This window comes from Bombus terrestris, chromosome 5 (genome assembly GCF_910591885.1).
Source record: "Bombus terrestris chromosome 5, iyBomTerr1.2, whole genome shotgun sequence".
NCBI classification, from domain to species: domain Eukaryota; kingdom Metazoa; phylum Arthropoda; class Insecta; order Hymenoptera; family Apidae; genus Bombus; species Bombus terrestris.
In genome coordinates, this window is record NC_063273.1 from 3925965 (window position 1) to 3948075 (window position 22111).

Genomic DNA, 22111 nt, shown 5'->3' on the forward strand with positions numbered 1-22111 from the left:
GTATATAAATGTACATTTTTAGTATTTTCTAAATTTTATTGACTTACATTTATAAAATATTTAATGTCATTTAAAAAAAATTAGATAATAAATTATACATGTATTGTAATCGGGTTAGTTTTAAAAATTATGTACAGTGACGTAAAAGTAATATGAAAACATTTAATAATTGAAACACGCGGTGTAAGAGCTACAAGCATGTAAATTGAACGCTTTACTACTTCTAGGTTGGCAGAAATGTTTTGATCGAACTTAAAGGAAGTTCCGTCTTCTTCTGATATTACGCAAGAAGCCAATCGTGCAGCTTTGCTATCATATTCAATTGAATTTTCAGTAACATTTCGTCGAAAAAATGTTACGATTTGTGGGAAGACAAGCAAATAATATCGTAAGAAATTCTCTACTACCACGCGCTACAGTTGTAAGTCGAAATGTTCGTGCCTCTCACGATGGCCCAGAAGAAAGTGAAGAGGAATTTAATAAGCAATACGTGAGTTATCTAAGTCGCCCAAATCTCGATCACTGGGAAATTCGCCGAGTTTTTAATAAATTAGCGGGTCAGTAATTACGTAGTTATATCATGCTTTACAATCACAATTATTTTTTAACAATTTAAATGATAATCATTTCGAGTAATTTAAATCGAACAGTAACATTCTATTTTCAAAAAATTTGTTTTCGAATGTTCTTCTTTATTTATTTAAATAGTCAGATTGAAATAACTATTATTGTAGCAATATTATAATAATTGTTCTAACAGTCATTGTCTTTTCAGGTTTAGATCTTGTACCAGATCCAGTTATTATTTGTGCTGCATTAAGGGCTTGCAGAAAACTGAACGATTTTGCTCTTGCTATCAGGATTTTGGAGATGGTAAAGGATAAATGTGGAAGCAAACTTAACGAAATTTATCCTTACATTTTGCAAGAAATCAGACCTACATTAGATGAATTAGGTATCAACACTCCAGAAGAGCTTGGTTATGATAAGCCTGAATTAGCGCTTCAATCCATTGATGATATACATTAATTATTGATTCTAAATTAATAAACATAGTATCTACACTTAGAGGTGCTTTCTATTAGACTTGTCACAAATAAACAAAAAATCAACTTTTAAATCAAGATAAAAGAATACCAATTGTCATGTCTCTTATTAAATATTGATTTTGACAAATATTTATCATATGTCGTATCTGTTTCATACATGAAGCATATTGTTCATGAATTGAAAAAATATATGAAACATGTATTATTTATATATTGCTTTTCAAGACTTAATAATCTTAATAGATCATGAAACAAAATGATATGTATATATTATATTTTAATTGCAACTTCTATTGGTTCCTTATGTTGCCTCGAATTTTTTAATATTTTTCAAGTTCCCTTTTTTTTACCTTTTTACATCAAAAGTAACCAAAGCAGAAAGGTGACACAACAATGACATATGTACAAATTACATTGTAAGATACACAATGGTAAAGTCATGTACACATACATCTATAATTATCTAAAATGGTATTACATTCTTTTCTCAAATGACATTAAACTTAATTTATGTCCTGTGTGATTTCTTACAAACAAGAACAAAAAAATACAACATGGTCTTACATGGGAGTATCAATATATTACATCTTGTATGTAATGGCCATAGTTTTAAAAAACAATATAACAATTAATATCTAGTCATTGTGATCTGTTTTCTACTGATAATTATTAAATTTATCTACTTTCTCCTATAATGTTATAAAAACCTTCTTTCTTTTTGGTATCATTCATACTTAATGTCGAGGGCAGTTTGTTGTTTCAATGTTACGACTCTGCTCTTGACATACACTTTTTTAAAGAGAAGACTGTACTACACACCTACAGGAACTTCATGATCATCATTCATGATAGAGACACATGTACTAAAAGATATTAATTAAACAAGTATCACAAATTCATTATTAGTTATCATCTGAAAACAATATATATATATATGTGTGTGCGTGTGCGTGTGTGCGTGTACATATATATATGCATATATGTACAGACACACATACCTATATATATACGTATGATGCACACAAAGATACTAAAAAGTATAAAAATGTAAATAAAATCGTCAGAATAATGAAATTCATTTTCGGTAGTCAATCACATATACTTGCAATACTTGATACCGCAACATTGAAACAAGATTGCACAGAAAAAATAATATTCTTCCTAACATTAAATATATTGTATAAAAGTGAGTTGGCATTTAAATGCATGAAAACATTTTGATTTTTTTTCATTAATAACCAAAATAAATAGATTACCTGAAAATGAAAATAAAGAACAATAAGCAATTCTCCATTTCTACATTCTGCACACTATCAAAGTAATACAGAATGGAAATGGAAGAATTTAATTGTCATTTTTGTGAGAATTATGTATATAGTGTTCTTTATAACATCACCTAAAAATAATTTTCTAATATAACATAGTATTAATATGATAAAAGTAATTATGTTTCTTGGATGTGTACTTCAAATCCATATGTCTTATTTTTCAAAAAATTATGTCTTATAGCCTATTTGTACCCGTCAGAAATGCTTAATTTTTTTTTCATTTATCTCTACTGTCGATTATTAATGTATATTAATATGTATCGTTATATATCTCTATCGCCGAAAAATGACTCATCTCCATATCTCAATTTATCATAAAAATAGGCTACATATTACATTTTGTTTTAATCCGATAGCCAAATTTGATTAACTCAAAAATTACATTTAGTTCGGAATCCTGATGCTACGAAATATGAATTCGTTTTTCATTGAACTTCAAAAAGGTTTTTACATATGACAGATCTTTCCATAAATATTTTTGAAACCATAAGCAACTTTTGAGACTTGATCTTGTCTGAAAAAATAATCTATCATTAACAAGTTTAACAAATAAATTCGAATTATATAGTTTACAGCATCAACTCGTTCAATTAAAGTCCTTTTTAGATCATTAGTTCGATGTAATTAAATTATATAATTTGTTAGTAATCATCTCTTTCGTAAAATAGTTTAACGCAAATTTAAAATTCTTTGGTATATCGATCGTTCTTAAGGACCCGACACTAAGACTAGATGAAAATATTTGTATCCGTGTTTGCTTATTGGAAAATGTTAAATATCCAGACGACGGATACTATCACTATAAATACATCGATGAAACTTTGCATGTTCAACGATTTTCATTCATCGAGCGTCGCAGTACTTTCTAAAAATTAGTACTATCTTCGAGAAATTGAATTACAAGTGAATACTTCTAAGTGTCTACAATGAATCTTGAATACAAATATGATTACATTCAAGTCCAATGAGTCATCGAACATTCAATCATTTTCACTCTCCAAACATATTCGCTATTCATTTACTGTTTCTCAACAAGAGAACACACTATACGATGATTCAGAAAAGACACAATCATCTTCCTTAATATTAATAACACATATCATTTCTAATACTCTCACTCTTCTTCTCATGAACACCACTAATGTGCACCTGTCGCATTTTGGTGTTAACATAAAAGCTTTGTATTAACTATGTAAAACGCTTTATTCTGGACTAGAGACGGTTTGTTGTTGTTGACTATCCTCATCTTTTACAACTTCGGCTTGCATAGCCTTCGTGAGGACATTAGCATCTTTCAATGATATTACTTGAAGAACTTGATGTTCACCTGCGGCGTTTATCATTGTCATAGGATGCCCTTGAATAGTGACAGCTTCAATGCTAGCTTCCCCATTTCCAGGCTCAACCTTTGGGACTTGAACCATTGGTGTGACTACTTGCATCGTACCGTCACTTTGAATATTGGCAACCATAGTTTGATACATACTAGCAGATACTGGTACTGTTATCACTCCTGAGACGGAAACAGGATAGCCTGAAACAAAGAAGTAACTGTCCTGTGTTCTGCCCTTGATCAGGCATTTTTCTCTCTGTATAGTAAACTGGGAATTAAAAAATCAAACTTAATAATTCGAAGAGCACGTATTCGTACGTGTATTTTCGATATCGACCATTTTTTCGGATTTGTGCGTTTATGCTACCAGTTTACGATACAGTCAGATTTAACGGGCTATACGTTTTTTCTAAAACTTAAATGACAAGTTAAAAGTATATTGTTCTATACAAAGCTAATAAAAAAATGTTAGATTAACAGGGTGTGCTAAAGAAAAGTAGATATACTTACTCTATGTGTCAAATATTTAATGTAATTGAAAAGATGAATACTTTTGTTTTCACATTTAGCATTATCTTTTTTTCTGGCACACCCTTTTAATGTAATATCATTAATGTGCAAACATAATTCTCATCTACACTTCAGAAAAAATAAGGCATTAATAAAAAGCAACAGATGTTTAAGCCAATCTGTAAGATCAAGTATGGACGAGCATAAATTATACAAATACGAATTCTTTTATTAAAAATAATTTATTGATTCAAATAAATTAGAAAATAGCAATCGTGAATAGCTTAAACAAAGGCTGCGAAATACAACAGCTATAAAATAATAAAAACATCAACAAAAAATACTCTATGTACAGCAGTTTTATTTCTCTTTGTTTTAATTAAAGTAAATTAAAGTAACCAATTTTCGATAATAATGGTAAAGTGATTGTAAAACAGGGACAGGTTTTTTATGTAATCATCAATACCTTCCTTTATTTTCTCGTTTAAATTTAAAATCTTAAGAATCCATGTGAACTGATCGATTCTACCTGTTTACTTTATAACGTAGACGCTTTAAAAATCTTTAAAAATTGATGTATCTAAAGCTTTCCATAGAAATGTACGAACTATACATGCAACATTCCAATATATAAATATATTGTAGGCTTCAATGAATTGCTTCTCAGTATATAAAAAAACAGTATGTACATGCATATGGATACGGTATGTTCGAATTTAATTCTATCATTTGTATTATTTCATCATTATCGAGCCCCTGCTAAAAAGTTCTTGAATTTTATCTCATCTCAAAAAGAGAATAGTCTAAAAACATTATAGACATATGTGTATATACAAAACGACATAATATTGGGAGTAACTTCTCTAGTTTCTCTCTAGTAAAGTTCCTTGACTTATCACATTTAAACGTAAATTAATTCATAAAAATCAATACATAAGTGCCCTGAACATTTTTTTTTGATGATCTCTTACATGTATCATGGATTCTTAAAGAAGAAATTAAAATAAAGCTGTGCATAGCTCCGAATGAAATTGCATATGTACAGTATCAAAAAAGAATAACTAATCGATATTCTACTTTCGTTGTACAAAGTAGTAGAACACGTAGGTATTTTTCTTGAATGGAGCGTAGCAGACAGCATGCAAAACAACAAAGGATCCTGGGCCAGTAAAAATGAATTCACTGTTCAAGTAGCTCCTGGCCGGCGACGGTGCAGAGCCTATAGAAAACTGTTTTACCGTGTCCATCTTCTCCTGTGAGAATGATTTGACCATCTTGACCTAATGTTGCTTCTGTAACGCTGTTTAAATCGACAGCGACACTAGTACCTTCCCCACTGCCTGCTACTTCAGCAAGTGCTTGTACTTCTCCTTGACTTGTATGGATCTGTAGATAAGAAAATTCATTCCCATTTTAAAACTTTGCTCCTAAAGTCAAAAAGGAAAACATAAAAGGTGGTTTATGATAACTTACAGTAGCTACACCTTGAACTTGAGCTGTTGTACCATCTGGTAGCGTAATTATTGGGTTACTAGGGTCAACCTGGATGATTGATACGGTGCCATCGGGGTTCGTTATTGTTTGTAAAACTGCTGTCGGATATTGAGCTGTCATCTAGAACACAAGAGCAAAATATTAATTATGATGGCCGAATCACGTGTCTTTTAAATATCTTAAAAAGCAAGATATGATTACAACTGAAAAAATGATGAAAATTTTACAGAAAGTATAACCAAATAAAATGTGATTCCAAGTATGACGACAACGACTACAGAAATAAAGACAGATTAAACTCAAATAAGGGAAACCAAACACATGAACATAAACGCAAATTGCGTATAAAGGAATTTCAAATTCTAATTTTTTTAAATGTTAAATCAGAATTTAAAGAAACACCATGATCTCACAATGTACTATCGAACCTTGCATCAAATTTGATTAGACTGAAACTGTACTAAATAATTGGACTTTTTTCAATCACGTTGTTTCGATCAATTCTTTTTTTGTACTCTATCCACTCCCACCTGAGTGGCAGTGGCAAGAGCTGTAGGAGACGCGGCAATGATTTGTGCTGGCGAAGAGTTTCCCTTAGATGAATCCGTGCTGCTGAGGCGAACAACTCCCACCGTCTGCTGTTGTTGCTGCGATTGTCCACCTTGTCCTTGACCGGATGAATGTGACGGATGCGACGAGGAATGAGGAGTCGATTGTTGTATCAGTACATTTGATTTATCATCCTCTTCACTGAATGCAGGTAGAAGATCTTCTCTTCCATGAAATTTATAACAGTTTATTACAATTTGTCTTAATGCATGTGTCCAAGAAATCTAAAAAAAATACAATAGAACAAACATTAAGTAGTTTAGAAAATTTATATATCCGGAATGAAAAAAAAGTGTTCAAAGATTCTTTAGATATCTACAAACCTTCTGTTTCTCGTCTTCAGACCTTGCATCCATACGCACATTTGCCCAAGGAAGTTCTTTTGGCCACCATGGTGGCCGTGTACTATCTCTTCCCCAACCAGGTTTACCTCTGCCTGTAGAATACTTTAACATTAAAGGGATGAATGCTCTGAGTTGAGCTTGCGTCATTTTTTCCACGGGTGTTGGTATGCCATCTATTATAAGAGGTGGTAATTCATATAAAGATGGATCGTCTTGTACTGGTGGAGGAGCTTGTTGTGCGAGCGCACTTTCAAGTTCTTCCATTATAACATTTCTTAAATTTTTTACTACATCCTCTAATGGTTTTGCTCCAAATACTTTATAACTACTGTTTGGCTTTCCTGGTGTAGCTACTAATACTACTGCTTGTTGTCCAACTCGCGTTGCAAACTCATCTATAGTTTGCTGTAAAAAATACATATTTAATAAATAATAAATAAATATTTAAAGGCATACAGATAACAAGATAAAACATAGTAATGTGTATATACTTACTCTAAGTTTTCTTAGGAGTCTGTTTTGTTGTCTCTTTCTAATGCTGGGATTTGTTTCAAAGCTATGAGGTCGTTTCCTCTTTTTCGCTGAGACAATGGCCGCCGCGGCGGCTACGCCAACAGGGCCTAAATGTGCAAATTATTAACTATATGTTTTCTAATTTTACAATCCCACACCAAATAAAATGTCAGTAAAAAATCAGTAATATTAAAAGATATTGAAGAAAAAATTTCAATTTGCATGGTATTTCCAAAATATTTTTGTTAAAATATTTTTATCCTATTCACGTATATGTAAATATGTGTATAGATATTTTACTGACATGTCAACATGTATCTTTAGTTCATTCAAAACAAGAGATGCAAAGCAGTAGTGATATGAAACGTGCTTGATATCCAAGGATATATTATACATATATTGAAATAAATTAAATTTATATATGTGTATAGAATTCAACATTATGTTTTATAACAGTGAAATGAAAGGTATTTGAAATCTAAATAAATAATATATTCTTGAATTTTTTTTCGATAAGGTAAAAATGAACATCTACAAAATATTACATATTTTATTTATAACATTTAGGGAGTAAACATAACATAATAAATTTATTGCACAAAGTAAACACAAATTTAAATAATAAATATTAAGCTAATTTCTAAGCTATGATATTTTAATAAACACACAGGAAAGATGATATATATGAATAATTTTAAATTTGCAAGTGAAAATTACTGCATAAAATGCAAAATTAAGATGTATATAAAAAACAGTGTTTCCATGTATGTAGAATATTAAAAACATGAAGCAAATAATATTACAGCACACAAACAATGTAAAATGCATTCAACAATGGTATTTTTTATAAATATTTTCTTTGTAATTTGTATTATGAGTACTTATCTTGTTGAAAGAGAATTAGAATGATAAAAAAAGTGAGATATAAAAAAAGGCAAAAAAAGAAAAGAAACAATAATTCATGCTGCACTGTCAATGATGTAAATGAAAAAAACAATAAACTTATGTATTTTCTTTTAAATGACTTAATAAAAACATAAACAACTAAAACTATTAACCATATTAGGGCTCCATAGAGAATCTTTTTATAAATGTATTTTAGTTTAATATTTAATAGTTACCAGATTAGATATATCATTGGCAGGCAATATTTTACTTCTATCTTTCTGTTGATAATAAATCAAGGTAACTTCAATTCTATGAATCTTCATATTTTTTTTATATAATTACTATAATATTGCAAAAGATAATCATTTTTCTTTATCTATGTTCAAAGAATTGAATAATATTATACAAATTATATTTTAATACTTTATATAATGTTATAATACTATATTATATAAAAAAATTAGAATAATATGCATTATTAACATTATTAATTATAAACTGAAATATGTCAATCACAATCCAAAATATTTAATTTACAAAGTCCTTTACTTATTTTTTCCTTGTGTCTATGTAATGAGACTTGTTCATTTAACATTATTGGTGCACCCTCTATGTTACTTTCCTTTTGTAAATGAAAATGATTAGAATATAAATAACTCAAAAGGTGAAAAAGCAAAAAAATGGAAATCACCATTAGCGTGTTTGATTTGCCAACCTGCAGCGGCGAGCTGGGCCGTCACATCATCATCCATAGCTGCTGTCAAAAGGTCACCCTCCTCATATGTTTCAGACCCACTACTTGGCTCGTCGTCATCATCATCTGAGATTCTATCCATTGTGCCAGGCTCTGCACTAGGCAGAGACACCATCTTTTTATCTTCGTCCGTCGTGTCTTCAGTTATATTGCAATGCCCCGTCAAAACAGATGCCAATCTTTGATGTTTTATTTTCTTTCTACATCACCTCCTAAATCGAAAGAAACAAGCTTATATGAGAAATAAAATATAAAATATGAAATATAAAATATAGAACAATGGACTGTCTCTTGTAAATGTATAAAATTTCCAAAACAAAGTTGTCTTCCATAATGTTTATAAATTACCTTCTGTTAAGCTTACATAGTAATATTATTTAAATATAACTATAAAATAATGTTCTTTTAGTTATATATAGATAATCATTTACATTATTTACAGGAAGGAACTTCAATGTTAAAAGAAATGTTGAAATTTACTATGTTAAATATATATAATAAAACATAACAGTACGAATAAATCTAGATCCAACAATAAAAAAGATGATTGTACATCAAATAATATTTTAAGAGCAATTAAAATAATGATATCATTATCTATGTATCATTAATTGATGATATAAAGGTAGGAAAAACACATAAACAGATGTTCTTACTACATACATATGAACTATAAAATATTACAAAGTATAATAATGACATTAAATACATAAGTATTTCCATGTGGAATACTGCATGATAAGGGTAGAGTAGACAAAAATCCAGCATGATGATACTACATACGGTCAGAATTTGAGAAACATAAACAATGAGTTTCAGGCGGAAGTGTTTCCCGCGCGTACGCTTAGGATCCCCACGCATGATGAAACGTGACGCTATAAGATATTCACACTAAACGTGAGATAACATCATGAAAAAGGAGCGCGCGGAAACAAATTAACGTAACGTAAATATGTGAACGTCGCCGTCGTCGTCGCCGTCGCCGTGGTCTGTACATAGACATAGGATATCGCTGATGCGCGGATGAAGCGTAGCGAACCGGTGTTACACTCGGGGTGACAGCGAGCAACAGATACATATTTGTTGGATGAATTTGACAGGCGACGCGACAGACGACAGACGGCGAACAGGCAGTTAAGAAGAGTAGTAAGAGCGTGGCTTGGCAAAGCGTGACGAGGTGTGAGAGAACAGAGAGAGAAGATGCGCCAAGCCGCGCACACGGCGCGTTTATTTGGTGGATACTTGGGGGGGCAATGAAAATGCGCAGGGCACACGCAAAAGAGACCACCTCCGGGGCCGCAAAGCTCATGACCGCGGTACCGCGGAGCCATGGAGCAGGCCCAGTGAAAATCGCGAGTTGCGTACGCACCTTGTGTGTCCCGTGAGTGGTCACCCGATCAGGGAGGGCTCAGGGTTTCGCGTCTGCGGGGAGGCCGCCGTCGGCTACGCTCTCTCACCACGCCCTACGCTCGCGTCTCGCGGTCTCATCTCGCCACCCGTGTTAAACGCTCACCCGCACAGCACCACCACCGTGAGGCTAAAACGCGACCTTCTACCTCACCGGGCGTAACTCGCGTGTACGTCGCGCCACGCCACAACAACACACACAACAGCCGCCATAGACACCATGGCCAGTTTCGCCAGCAGCCGTATCGATCGGCTACGCGGCCCTCCATCTCCACCACAACAAACGCGGCAGCGAGGCGGCCATTTTGAGCGAGCCTGCGCGGTGCACTCCAAGCAGACGATGCGAAATTGCCCTTATTTCGCGAATAAGCAACATACGCGCATCGCCCGGTCCCTCAACGATCAATTACATGCTAATAACGCACCGATACTTATTCGGCACTCACCGATTTCCCCTCAGAATCCGCAAAAAGGTACCAGCGACCACGGAAACACGAACACCATATACATGTATACGGATCTGGAATAACCTGATTGGCTGGTACCACTGGGGTACGCGTCATGGCGTCCATCCGATCTACCTTCTTATTGGATCCTGAAACACGTGACTCTTGTTCTCAGCGTCCCTGGAACGATGTTGCTGAGTTTCAGTCTAACCTAAAAGCTTGCACCATCTGAAACGGCAAGAAACAATCGTTTGTTGTTTTGACGTTTTCTATTCAAAAGACTTTATCCTGGGTATGCAATTCCTCTTTCTATTTTATTGTTTTTATAGCGATACTCTTGTCTTACGTTTTCGTAATGAGAAATTGTTGTAAATTGTTATCGAGATATAAAGTTCGAATCTTAAATACGAAGGTAATTTAAAGAGACAACATGTAATCTTACGAAATCAACAAGGAAAAATACCAATTACAAGAAAGAAAATATATTTTATTTTATTTTTTTTACAATCATTATAATAAATCTAACAATATAAAAGTATATTATTTAAAAATAATATTTAATAGTATAAAATGTTGTAAAGCAGCTTTACATATCACATCTGGGGTGGGGTAAATTACTAATTATACATGTTAGTTTAGTGGTATCAACCAATTGGATTAAAAAAAAATATATATATATATACATGTATATATATATACTGTTATTAAATTTACATAGTAATACTTTATAAAATTAATGATTCATAATTTTCTGAATACATATCTAGTATTGTCTTAAGTATAAAGATTGTTAAACTAAATGCGAGGTTTGAAGTAAAAAATGTCTTAAACTCATGAATGAATACAGTCTAAATAGAATTCAAGACATTTTGTAATTTTATGTTAAATAAGAAATCTTATTGCATCGATCCAATTGGCTACAGACTAATACCACCAGTGAAAAATATGTTTTTACTTTCAAGCCCATGGCTTATTTTTATTGCACAGTTTTCCAAACCAACCAGGCTCACAAAGACACGTATTATCAGGTTGACACGTTCCATTTCTGCATGCTCTTGTGCAGGCTGAGCGTTGTGGAGATCTTCTACCAATTTCACAATGATCTCCTTTGAAGCCAGTAGGACATCTGCACACATTGTTCCCTTTGCATTTTCCTCCATTTAAACAAGGAATTACGCACTTTGCTAAAAAAGTGAAAACATATTTATTATGAAGCCAATACTATAACTTTAACCATTAGTAGCTACATTTCTATTATAATTTTACTTACAAAATTCACAACGTAATCCAAAATATCCTTTTGGACATTCGCAAGTATCTTTTTGTATACATTTCCCACCATTTAAACATTTTTCTGCACATATACCTAAAATTAATTGTGCTTTAATTAAGAGAAACAAATTTTTGTCACAAATGCTTTCTTAAAGTTTATAGAAAAAAATGCTGTATCTTAGACAGCTTGGAATTCGATTGGCTAGTACATCAGCAGCTTCAGGAGCAACTAGATCAGGGAAATTATTAGATTCAGTTATAAGGGTAGATCATGCTGGAGAATTAGGAGCTGATAGAATATATGCTGGACAAATGGCTGTTTTAGGTATAAATATACTGTAAATATATACCAGGATGTTGTTGTTTCTTTGGATATAAATTTAACAGGGGTATATAAGACAGGTAGAACATCTGTTGGTCCAACTATTCAACATATGTGGGATCAAGAAAAGGAACATCGTGCAAAGTTTGAAGAGTTGATTAGAAAATATCGTGTAAGACCCACTGTTCTAACACCTGTTTGGAACATTGCTGGGTTTGTCCTTGGTGCTGGTACAGCACTCATGGGAGAAAAAGCAGCTATGGCTTGCACCGTAGCTGTTGAGACAGTGATCACAGAGCATTATAATGATCAATTACGTGCATTGATGGAAAGTGATGAAAAAATACATGAAGAAGTTTTAGAAATAATTAAAAAATTTCGTGATGAAGAACAAGAACATCATGACACTGGTCTAAAACATGGTGCAGAACAAGCACCATTCTATCAAGCTTTAACAAATGTTATTAAATTTGGTTGTAAAACTGCTATATCAATATCCAAAGTTATATAAATTATATAATTTGTTAATATAGTACAAAAATGTAACTTTAATGAAATATTTATAAATATTAGTCTGATTTTAAGTAAATAAAATATTTGTTTTATATATATGTCTTATTTTGAAATCAAAATACCTCCTTCACAATATGGTCCTTGAAAACCTGGTGGACATGAACAAATACCGGGTGCTGTACAATTGCCACCATTCATACAGTTTGGATAGCACAATGCCTTTTTACAATGAGGTGGGCCTAAATATCCATCTGGACAAGGTCCAGGATTAGGTTCTGCAATGAAAAATATTACATAAAGAAGAAAGCTTCATTTGATATCAATAACAAGTATAGGATTTGAATATAATAAGTGTAATCACAAAAGTATTTTTTAATAATATTGTATAAATTCATAAATAGTGCAAGCAAATATCAAACTGGTTCATGCATAAATTTTATCTTGTCTTTCACCTTTTAGACCATAAACAATTATCGTTCATTGCAAAGGAACACAAGACATATTGAGCGATTATTTTCCGCTACACCCACATAAATTTAAGCAGCTAAACGCAATTACAGATTGACTTAAGTGAATACTTCGGTCACTTAAGATGGCTTTCATTAATAAAAATTTTTGGATACATTCGGCTCAGAGAGAGTCATGCGTTCATTGATTTGAAGAAACTATTTTATCGATTACAGATCTATGGGATAAGCGGATAAGAGGATCTACCTTCATGCTAACCGGAAAGCGTTATACACAGTTAAAGCTTCCCGCAAAATATCTTTTATCGAGTTGTATACACAAAGATATATATTGTGCACCGATCGGACAGAAACACAATCGAAATCATCGTCAATTCATAACATGTCTCCTACTCCACATACATCATTATTACAAAAAATGTTTGCTTCTATCGTCGTCTTTCCTTATCTTCTTGCAAAGAGCAGTTTTCATGGTAATGAAACAGTTGAGATTTCGATAATTTCTAATTGAAGTGTGTAGCAAGTTGAGCAATGAATCATTGCTGATACAGAACTCTGTGCGTGCGGCCAGGCGTGTGTGTGTGTAGAAAGAGATGATCATGGGCGCGATTGACGCACTCACCGCGCACGGCGCATTCTTTTCTCAGGTTAAGGCGAAGGGGTGTTCCGTTTAAAGGTTTTCCCTTACGACTTTCAATCATCAAACCGATGCCTAATTGCGCAATGCCTGAATTATTACCGGAACATGGTAATAGGACGCTGAATTCTGCGAATTTAATGAACATTATGCATTTATTTATATACGTAGGCATCAAATTTAATAATTTTTTGTTAATCAATTAAATTTGTCGACTGAAAATACTTCGATAAATAAAAAGACATAAATTACCCTTGGGTCTCTTGGGTACTCTTCCTTGCGTTTTGATCGTGATATATGGTGTTTTCAGGATCGTCTCGTCGAACGATTTTAATCGATAAAAATTATAGTAATATTTCTTTACGCCAGACTTCCATGTAAAATTCACGTACGTTACTTCGCTCGGAATAATCGGTAATTTGCTTTCGAATTCTGGATCCAATAGATAAGGCAAGACCCTACCCTCCGTAATCGCGAATATCTCCATTTCAACCCCTAAACGAAACAGAGAAGGAGAAGATCGATTGTAACTTGTTACATTTTCATACATATTCATGTAGAGTGATGTTGGAATAAATGTAAAGAAATAGATTGTTACTCTAATATTATTTATAGAATAAATTAATACAGTATATCTATACTTAAACATGAGAGAATCACATAAAAGATATGTATATATATATGAAGAATAATGAATGAATTTTTATTTCATAATAAAATAACATAGTATCATATAACATAAACAGATATATGAAGTATTTTATAACATAAACTAGCTATAAGATAAAAAATAAATATTGTGCCCATATACTAAAATCATGAATAAGTGAATGTCACAACAGCATACCAAAAAATGGCAATTTTATCAATATCAAATAAATTCTTTAGAATGACAATATGTATTTTTTTCTTTTAATATCAATATGATAAGAATATCAAGAAGAACAAAATACTGTAGGAATGAAATAACATAGTATATGCAAAAAGAAAAATGCGGCACTCAACACGGATGGATATTCGTGGCGCGGTAGTATCGATATCCGCAAACCAACTTACCGCTGAACATTTTGATCTGTTGCTGGTCGATCCATAGGGAGATGTCACCGGTTGGTTTGTGCCCATTGCCGGATCGATGGTGATTTCTCGCGGCCGCCGTGTCCAGGAGCAGAGCGATCGCCGCCGAGACCAGGGCGGCTGCGGCCCACTGCATAATTAACAACGTGCCGCCAGGTGTTGCACGGTTTATGACTAGCCCCCTTGTGGCTATGTAAATCTTTCTCTTTCTGTATGATTCTTTGTAAGCGTAAGCTATTCGTTGGTGTATGTGACACTCGTGTGTCTTGGTGTGTGCAGACCGACGGAACACGCCACGATTCGACGCGTGAAATTTGGGATTTCACGGCGAGACTCGAGACGAACGAGCACGTTCTCACGCACGCAATCTAATGAGCTGACACAACTCAGGGAGACACGTATGCGAAGCTTCAATGGGGATCAGATCTCGCGATCAAGGGAACGACCAACGACCGGTTGACCGACGACCAATTTCGCCGATGCCTCGCTGTAGCTTTCTGCCAGCTCTGTCGATAATGCAGCCGTACGATCACACAACGTTAAGTCAACAAGACGCGTATGCACACGTTCGTACAGGCCGCGTCGTTGCGGCAAACTGACTGACTGACTGACTGACTCAATGAGAAAAGGTCTACAGCAGCCCGTCTTCTTGCTGTGAGTCCGAGAGCAAGATCTCTATCTCTTAAGGGGTCCCGATACGGTTGGGGATAAGGGTGCGTGCACAACGATTTGCAAGATCGATATTCGATGCTTCTTTTGAAACTTAACCGATCATACTTTCTGACATAATCTCCATTGGATTTTCTTAACTTCTTCTTTGATATTTTTAATATTTTTTAATTTTGCTACATTGCTTGCCACCGTGATCTTTCATTGTTAACAAAATGTATTGAATTTGCTGAAAATATGAAAAAATCATTCTTAATCTATTGAATATTTTTTTATTTGTTGAAAGAAAAAGAAGGGCATAAAAAATCGTAGGTCATAGTAGTAAATATTTAATGATAAGAGCAGCATCAAAATGTAATATACAAGTCCTCATTGAACAAAGTTGTGAATTTAAATTTGAATTGATTCGAATATTACCTTGACTGCAATACATAATTACAATACAATCATTGTCATCAATAAAATCTATCGAATATCGAAGATAAAAAGAATTCATTTAAATACAATTATTTGCATAACAATCGCGATATTACAAAATTCTTTGTATTCGACGAGTCTGTGAATGATCTTATTAAAGACGGACGTGTTTCTTGGAGAGATAAATATCTGGTATTTATTTGATAAATCAAAGACAGTCCTGTTGACGTATTTTATGGTCTATCAGTCGATATCAATCTCCCCGGGACTCGAATATTGTATACGCGGATATATGGAAATCAGAATTCGGATTAGCAAATAAGGTGAAAAGAAATGGGTGGAAGGAACCAGTTTTTAAACGTCTTTGGCCGGGTTCCTCCTCTTCGTTTCTTCTCTCCATTCTCTTTCGTACTTCATCGTCTATTCCCCTCCTTATCCCTCCCCCGTCTGTCTTTGCATTCGGCAAAGAGAATTCACTGTTGCAGTGTGGACTTTGTTCCCAAGCTTGACACCAAGTCTGCTGTTAACTTATTTTTCGGCTTCTCTGGAATCTCTTGAATAATCTGTGAGGTGTCAGAAATCGATCAGATACGAACGATCGACGGTGAGGCACCTCGAATACATGCTATTTCGCACAACTGTTTCAAAGTAACATACTCTACTATTCCAGGACTGCTCTTACGTCTCTGGCAATAAAAATCTTGTAGATGGAACAAAATCTTTAAAACGTACTTTTGTTCAACTTTTCAATAAGAACACATATTCCAACCCGCGTTAAAAAGGGATTACTAATTACGAACAATATCGTAACAACAATGAAGAATCTTCCGAAGTGTTAATCACATATTAAAGAGACTGCTACGAAAATTAAATATAAATTTATCAAGTATTTTAAGTTCTTATTGTACTTTCTGTTATATAATACTTTTGAGACATATCTTAAAAGATGAGCGAATTTCAGGATGGTATTTCATCGTTCTCTTGTGGTGTAACTCTTCTTAGTTAGTACGGTATTCTTCCCGTCGAATGTTCGACCACATTTCCATGGTCGTTTTGCAATCCGTTACAAAGGCTGGCTTGTTAGGTATCGTGGTATATACGACATGCACGATTTTACACTCTGGCGCTTGTGGTCGGTCAGGCCGCAAACATTTTTCGCGCCTCACAGAGACGAGCAACTCTTCGCGACGCGATTGATCTTCCAAGGAACATGCCAGATCGTCGGAAACTTTCTACAAACAGGTGCAGGTGACGAAAGGTACACAAGATCTCTCGATATGTACTGGTTATTTCACAGATATATATACACATAGATATATACGTAGAGATAATATGGTCGAGCAAAAGTACACTACAAATGTAAAGTACAATGCTATTTTACGTAAATTATTCTTTTAAGAATTATATTAAACATTATACTACATACGTACTATACTTTGAGTGTTTTGTATATTTTTGCATGTTAGGCGCATTTTACATTTTTTTATACTTATAATTTTCCATAAATACATGGAACCTACAGTCTAATTATCACCATACATTATATGGAAACATGAGAGACATTAGTATCTCAGATAGTATCAGTAAGATACTGTAGCGTATTCTATAACCTAGATTTCATGAAAGTTTCATATTACTCAATATATTTTCAAATTTCATTGTTTCAAGAGAACAACATTACTATATCACCTATTCTCTTAGAATATTGTCTCTTTTTTATTAAATATTCTATAATGAAAAACTCCATATAAAAATAGAAATACACTTTTTATTGAACTTCTATTTTGTTAATGGTATTGATTGATTGATTTCTTAGAAACTACGGGGGTTCACTGAAGTAATTCATGGATTCTTGAAGAGAAACAATTTATCTTCATCAAATAATGAACGATAACCAGGTTTATTTGTGATTCCACGGTTACTTATGGGAGCTGAGATGAACGATTCTCCTCCGTGTTTAGCCGAAATCAAGGCAAAAGTAGAAAACAAGCGCGTAATAATGGAATGGCTGGCGACTGCATTACTATTTCCGACCACGGGGTTCGAATGAAAGCCCGGTTGATGAATAATACATGATATGCGATAAATGTGTTGCCGTTGCTGTGGACCGAGTTTGTTAGTGAACTGTCTTCGATCTCCGTGTCTCGGGAAAGGAACTATATTTAATTTAGCACTCCAACGATAATACGTTAAATATATGCAACAAACTGCCAACTGCTCTATTCTATTCTATTTATATATTACTAAACAAATTTAAAAAAGGCTATTGTATTCAAGGTGTTCCGGTAATTCAAGGTAATTCATCTGAAAATTTAACAAGCCATTTATTTTCTTTAACAGATCGGTGATATCTTAGACGATGCACTGTGTCTCAAAAATTCTACGGCGATATCTTCATTTTTATAAATCAAAGTACTCAGTTCCTGAAGGAGAATGGGGTTGTTCTGGATACATCAGGCAACAGGTTTAACAGAACGGTTAATGAATAGTTGATAATAGTGTCCATTGTAGGCTGCGTGTCCGAGGATTGGCCCATCTAACAAATGGCCCATTGTTATCTCTTACGGCTCCTCGGTCTTCCTCTTGCTCTTTCTCTTCTTCGCCTTTTTCCTTCTTCATCTTCCTTTTGCCGTGCACGAAACGGGCGTGCATACAGGGTAATTCAGAAAAGAGAAACGATCTTCTCGCGCGCAGAGCTATTATTACTGTGTTTGGTCGGTTGAAAGATACACACGGTTCGATAACAGCCCATCAGTTGAATTCTTGGTATTTTTGATCGGTAAGTAAAAATAAAAAAAAAGCAAGCACCCCTCTTTATTCTTTTCTTCTTGCTTTTTATTCTAGTAACAAAAGAATCATATAGTGTACATAGAACTTTCTGCAGAATGAAATCAGGACAGTCTTACATCGTTTTTATGCATCATAAGTGACAAGTAGGAGGAAAGGTGGAGACAGAAATAATCAATTTCACGGATATTGGAATATCCATCGAGCAATTAATATTTGTAAGCTGGAATACGTGCTGAGACTCTAATAGCTAGGCGAAATTAGAGGATATTCAATAAACCATTGCACGAGAGAATTGAGCACTGTATATTATCGGCGGATTACGAAGGAAAGGCCGTTTCGTCCGATACACAACGTACAATTGATCCGAACGTATATTATACATGGCTCACGAACGGGGAAGCGAGTCTCGAGGGCCGTCCCCATGAGGAGCAACCGGTGCCGGTTTATTCCCGATCGAATGTTTTTGCCCGACCGTCGCAAACCTAATTGGATTCGCTACGAACCACCTGACAGTCGTACACGGCAGAGCATTACGCAAAACCGTGTACCGTCCCCAGCTTTTTAAATGTCGATCCGCCGACGGTCGGTCCGTTTCGAGCCGCATTAACGTAGGGGCTCGTCCGATCATGCTTGCAAAATCGAATCAGCTGTTGGTTACGCTTGTTAATTGTAACGAATAGATTGTATTAAAAGTTGATCTTTCACACGATTTTATAGGAACAATGAACCTACTTCGTGGAAGTAAAAATCCAGGGAAAGCAATGCATGCGCTGGATGATTTTCTGTACTCCTTTTTTCTGTGAATGGAATTCTTGTTTTATTATAGTAACACACGTTATAATATTTTATGCTACGTTGATCGAGATAATGTCTGATCTTGCGTTATATATTTTCATCTTATGTAGGTACGGTATACATGACATCTACTTATCATTGTAATTTTTACCTTGCAACGTACCCGTGTATCCGATCAGCGTGTGCAACTCGTATATACGATCCTTCTTTCTCATATGCACCGACCTTACCTCCTCTTTTCCCACAGGATACAAACGCACACGACCTCGGATCCTACATGGACACACGGCTCCTCCGGCAGGCAGCCAGGCGCTAACGTCGATGCATGTAGCTGATGGCAGCGGCCAGATCGTGCTATGTTTCTGCGTCATCGGACCGCGTTCTCCTTTCATCCTTTTTCATCATTCTCTTTTCACCAGGTAGACAACAATGATAGAATGATATCTTTACGGAGTGGGGAATACGGAAAAATGGGATTAGCGGCCAGAGAAAGAATCCGAAAAAGTCGGAAAACTCTGAAAGAAAAAGAGAGAACAGGGTAGAAAGTTGGGTAAAACAAAGAAGATGGAACAGGGACGAAAGTACGTGGGAAAGAGACAGAAAAAGGAAATATTGGCGAAGGAGAGGACAAAGGAGAAAGAGGGGACAAGAAAAAAGAAAGAGAGAGGAATTCTCGAGAGATCAAGTTAGAGTACTGGCACAAAAAACCTGTCCCGCATAATTACATTATCGGTCACATCTCGTTCGACTTCTGTCCACAGTTACACAGCCCTTGCTTGGGAAAACGAATGCGTTCCCATATAATACAGGCCACCGTTGCTTCGAGGACGATGCAGCAAGGTCTCCAACGAAACTGCAGGGGGTCCTTGTCATTGCTTCTTTATCCTATCTTTTACGGATTTTTGGTAGAAAGCACCGAATATTCTGACAAATTGAATAGGAAGCATCGAACATTTTCTGTGATGGTTGCTTTAGTTTGGGCCATTATTCTCTTCAATGGAACATGCTGATTCCTGTGATGGAAAACGATGAGAACTCGGTGGTCAAAGAATGATCAATGATCCTAGATTCATATCTTTTGGTTGTTTCAAGATTTTGATTTATTTATTTATTATTCATAATTTATTCTTTTCTTTATTGACATGGGAGATGTTACACAGGCATTGGAATGCGCGTTACCATAGTCGCTGGTAAACAGTCGAACACAAAGCGAAGTCACTTTGAAATTTTACATAACATTTTTAACGCAATGTGATACATACTCTCAATCTCTGTTGCACTACGGGGAGATGAAAGAATCTTTAACCAGATTGCTAAACTCTGAAAACTCTACTCCGTAGAAAAAATATTGAAACGATGACATCGCTGAAAAAATGCATAATGATGTATCCCTTCTGGGAGCACTTTTATGCATCTTTTCATCGGAAAACGCATTAGTATCTTAATAGTACTAAGGTAATGTACAATCAAAAGTTAGCACGATAGACGCGCACATGTATGAACGAGCGTATTCTCTTTGTTTCGTTACTTTTGTCACAGTTTTATAGGTATAACATGTGCTGTCATGTCGTTGTAAAATGAACACGGTTTTGTAGAAAGTCTCGCATATATCATACTTTTTTTTTAAATATAAATCTGTGCTCACTACGCTAACACGGTGTCATTCCTTCGACGGTATAAATAAAACTGTTAATATAATCATAAAAAAAAATCAGATCCAACACACGAATGCGTCGTGCTAGACGCTCATCGTACCTATCGTGAATACAAAAAACTTTCTATGTATATAACAAGTGAAATAAAGAAAAAGAAAAATATCAAAATATATTAAAAGTATCAAAAGACCAGTAACACGTACGAAAATATTGGAAGTTCACATAAGTTACCATGTGTTTCAGCCAACTAGAAATTCAAATCCTGATAGATATCATTTGGATACACTTTGAAACTATATAGAAGATGCTACGATTAGAAAAATACGTTGAAACGTAATTATATATGACTATATTTTGACTTGGACGTCGGATGCTTATCCTGGCAAATATGTAATTTAATATAAATTTATGATTAATCACGTTTAAATATATTACACGTCACGCATCCTTTTATATACTTCATAGTATCTTTATAATAAATTATTGTTTTCTTTCATTTACAATACATTCTTTTTTGTAGGCGCCTATATATTTACGTATATATTTATATATATAAAGTTCGTAAAAATTATGTGACGTCCAAGTCATTTGTACAGGATAATCGGCAAAAAAGACCCTGACAAATATAAACTGAGGATCAATGAATTTGTTCATTAAGTAAAATAAAATTTTTTTGCTAAAGATGGTAATCATCAAAATTTTAAAAGTCAACTCGGAAAGACAATCATAATTCAGTTCGATTTCTTGTTGTAGGCTGAGTGGTGTGTACGAATTTGCATATATAGACTTTTACGAACTTTACGCGTACATGTATTGTAAGTATTC

At 34.3% G+C, this 22111-nt stretch overlaps 4 protein-coding genes and 1 long non-coding RNA gene across 11 annotated transcripts; 3 read left to right on the plus strand and 2 right to left on the minus strand.

Annotated features, from left to right (window-relative positions):
- The first annotated feature begins 232 nt into the window (after positions 1-232).
- LOC100642401 (cytochrome c oxidase subunit 5A, mitochondrial) lies at positions 233-1068 on the plus strand. The gene is made up of 2 exons (XM_020863304.2): positions 233-557; positions 776-1068. The coding sequence occupies exons 1-2, from the start codon at positions 353-355 to the stop codon at positions 1027-1029; spliced, it is 459 nt and encodes a 152-aa protein (XP_020718963.1). The 5' UTR covers positions 233-352; the 3' UTR covers positions 1030-1068.
- On the minus strand, positions 855-10796 carry LOC100651678 (DNA-binding protein Ewg). 6 transcript variants are annotated; one of them, XM_003395686.4, is made up of 8 exons: positions 10676-10796; positions 8760-9034; positions 7163-7287; positions 6647-7072; positions 6245-6547; positions 5694-5834; positions 5459-5606; positions 855-3911 (listed from the first exon to the last, which is right to left on the minus strand). In XM_003395686.4, exons 2-8 carry the CDS (start codon positions 8935-8937, stop codon positions 3580-3582), a joined length of 1653 nt encoding a protein of 550 aa, XP_003395734.1. In that variant the 5' UTR covers positions 8938-9034; positions 10676-10796; the 3' UTR covers positions 855-3579. The 6 variants fall into 6 exon arrangements, with proteins under 6 accessions (XP_003395734.1, XP_048261664.1, XP_048261665.1 ...); XM_048405707.1 differs by lacking the exon at positions 10676-10796 and adding an exon at positions 10192-10329 and having other exon boundaries at positions 8784-9034; XM_048405708.1 differs by lacking the exon at positions 10676-10796 and adding an exon at positions 10192-10329 and having other exon boundaries at positions 6347-6547.
- A 51-nt stretch (positions 10797-10847) lies between these two features.
- LOC100652312 (5-demethoxyubiquinone hydroxylase, mitochondrial) lies at positions 10848-12876 on the plus strand. 2 transcript variants are annotated; one of them, XM_012308870.3, is made up of 3 exons: positions 10848-10967; positions 12103-12272; positions 12335-12876. In XM_012308870.3, the coding sequence occupies exons 2-3, from the start codon at positions 12116-12118 to the stop codon at positions 12778-12780; spliced, it is 603 nt and encodes a 200-aa protein (XP_012164260.1). In that variant the 5' UTR covers positions 10848-10967; positions 12103-12115; the 3' UTR covers positions 12781-12876. The 2 variants fall into 2 exon arrangements, with proteins under 2 accessions (XP_012164260.1, XP_003395740.1); XM_003395692.4 differs by having other exon boundaries at positions 12350-12876.
- LOC100651797 (protein shifted) lies at positions 11620-15607 on the minus strand. Its single transcript, XM_003395687.4, has 6 exons — positions 14943-15607; positions 14139-14381; positions 13872-14015; positions 12905-13057; positions 11946-12041; positions 11620-11859 (listed from the first exon to the last, which is right to left on the minus strand). The coding sequence occupies exons 1-6, from the start codon at positions 15094-15096 to the stop codon at positions 11633-11635; spliced, it is 1017 nt and encodes a 338-aa protein (XP_003395735.1). The 5' UTR covers positions 15097-15607; the 3' UTR covers positions 11620-11632.
- A 1394-nt stretch (positions 15608-17001) lies between these two features.
- On the plus strand, positions 17002-21884 carry LOC125385069. The gene is made up of 2 exons (XR_007224022.1): positions 17002-17304; positions 17863-21884. It is a non-coding gene; the product is annotated as an uncharacterized LOC125385069 (long non-coding RNA).
- Positions 21885-22111: the final 227 nt, after the last annotated feature.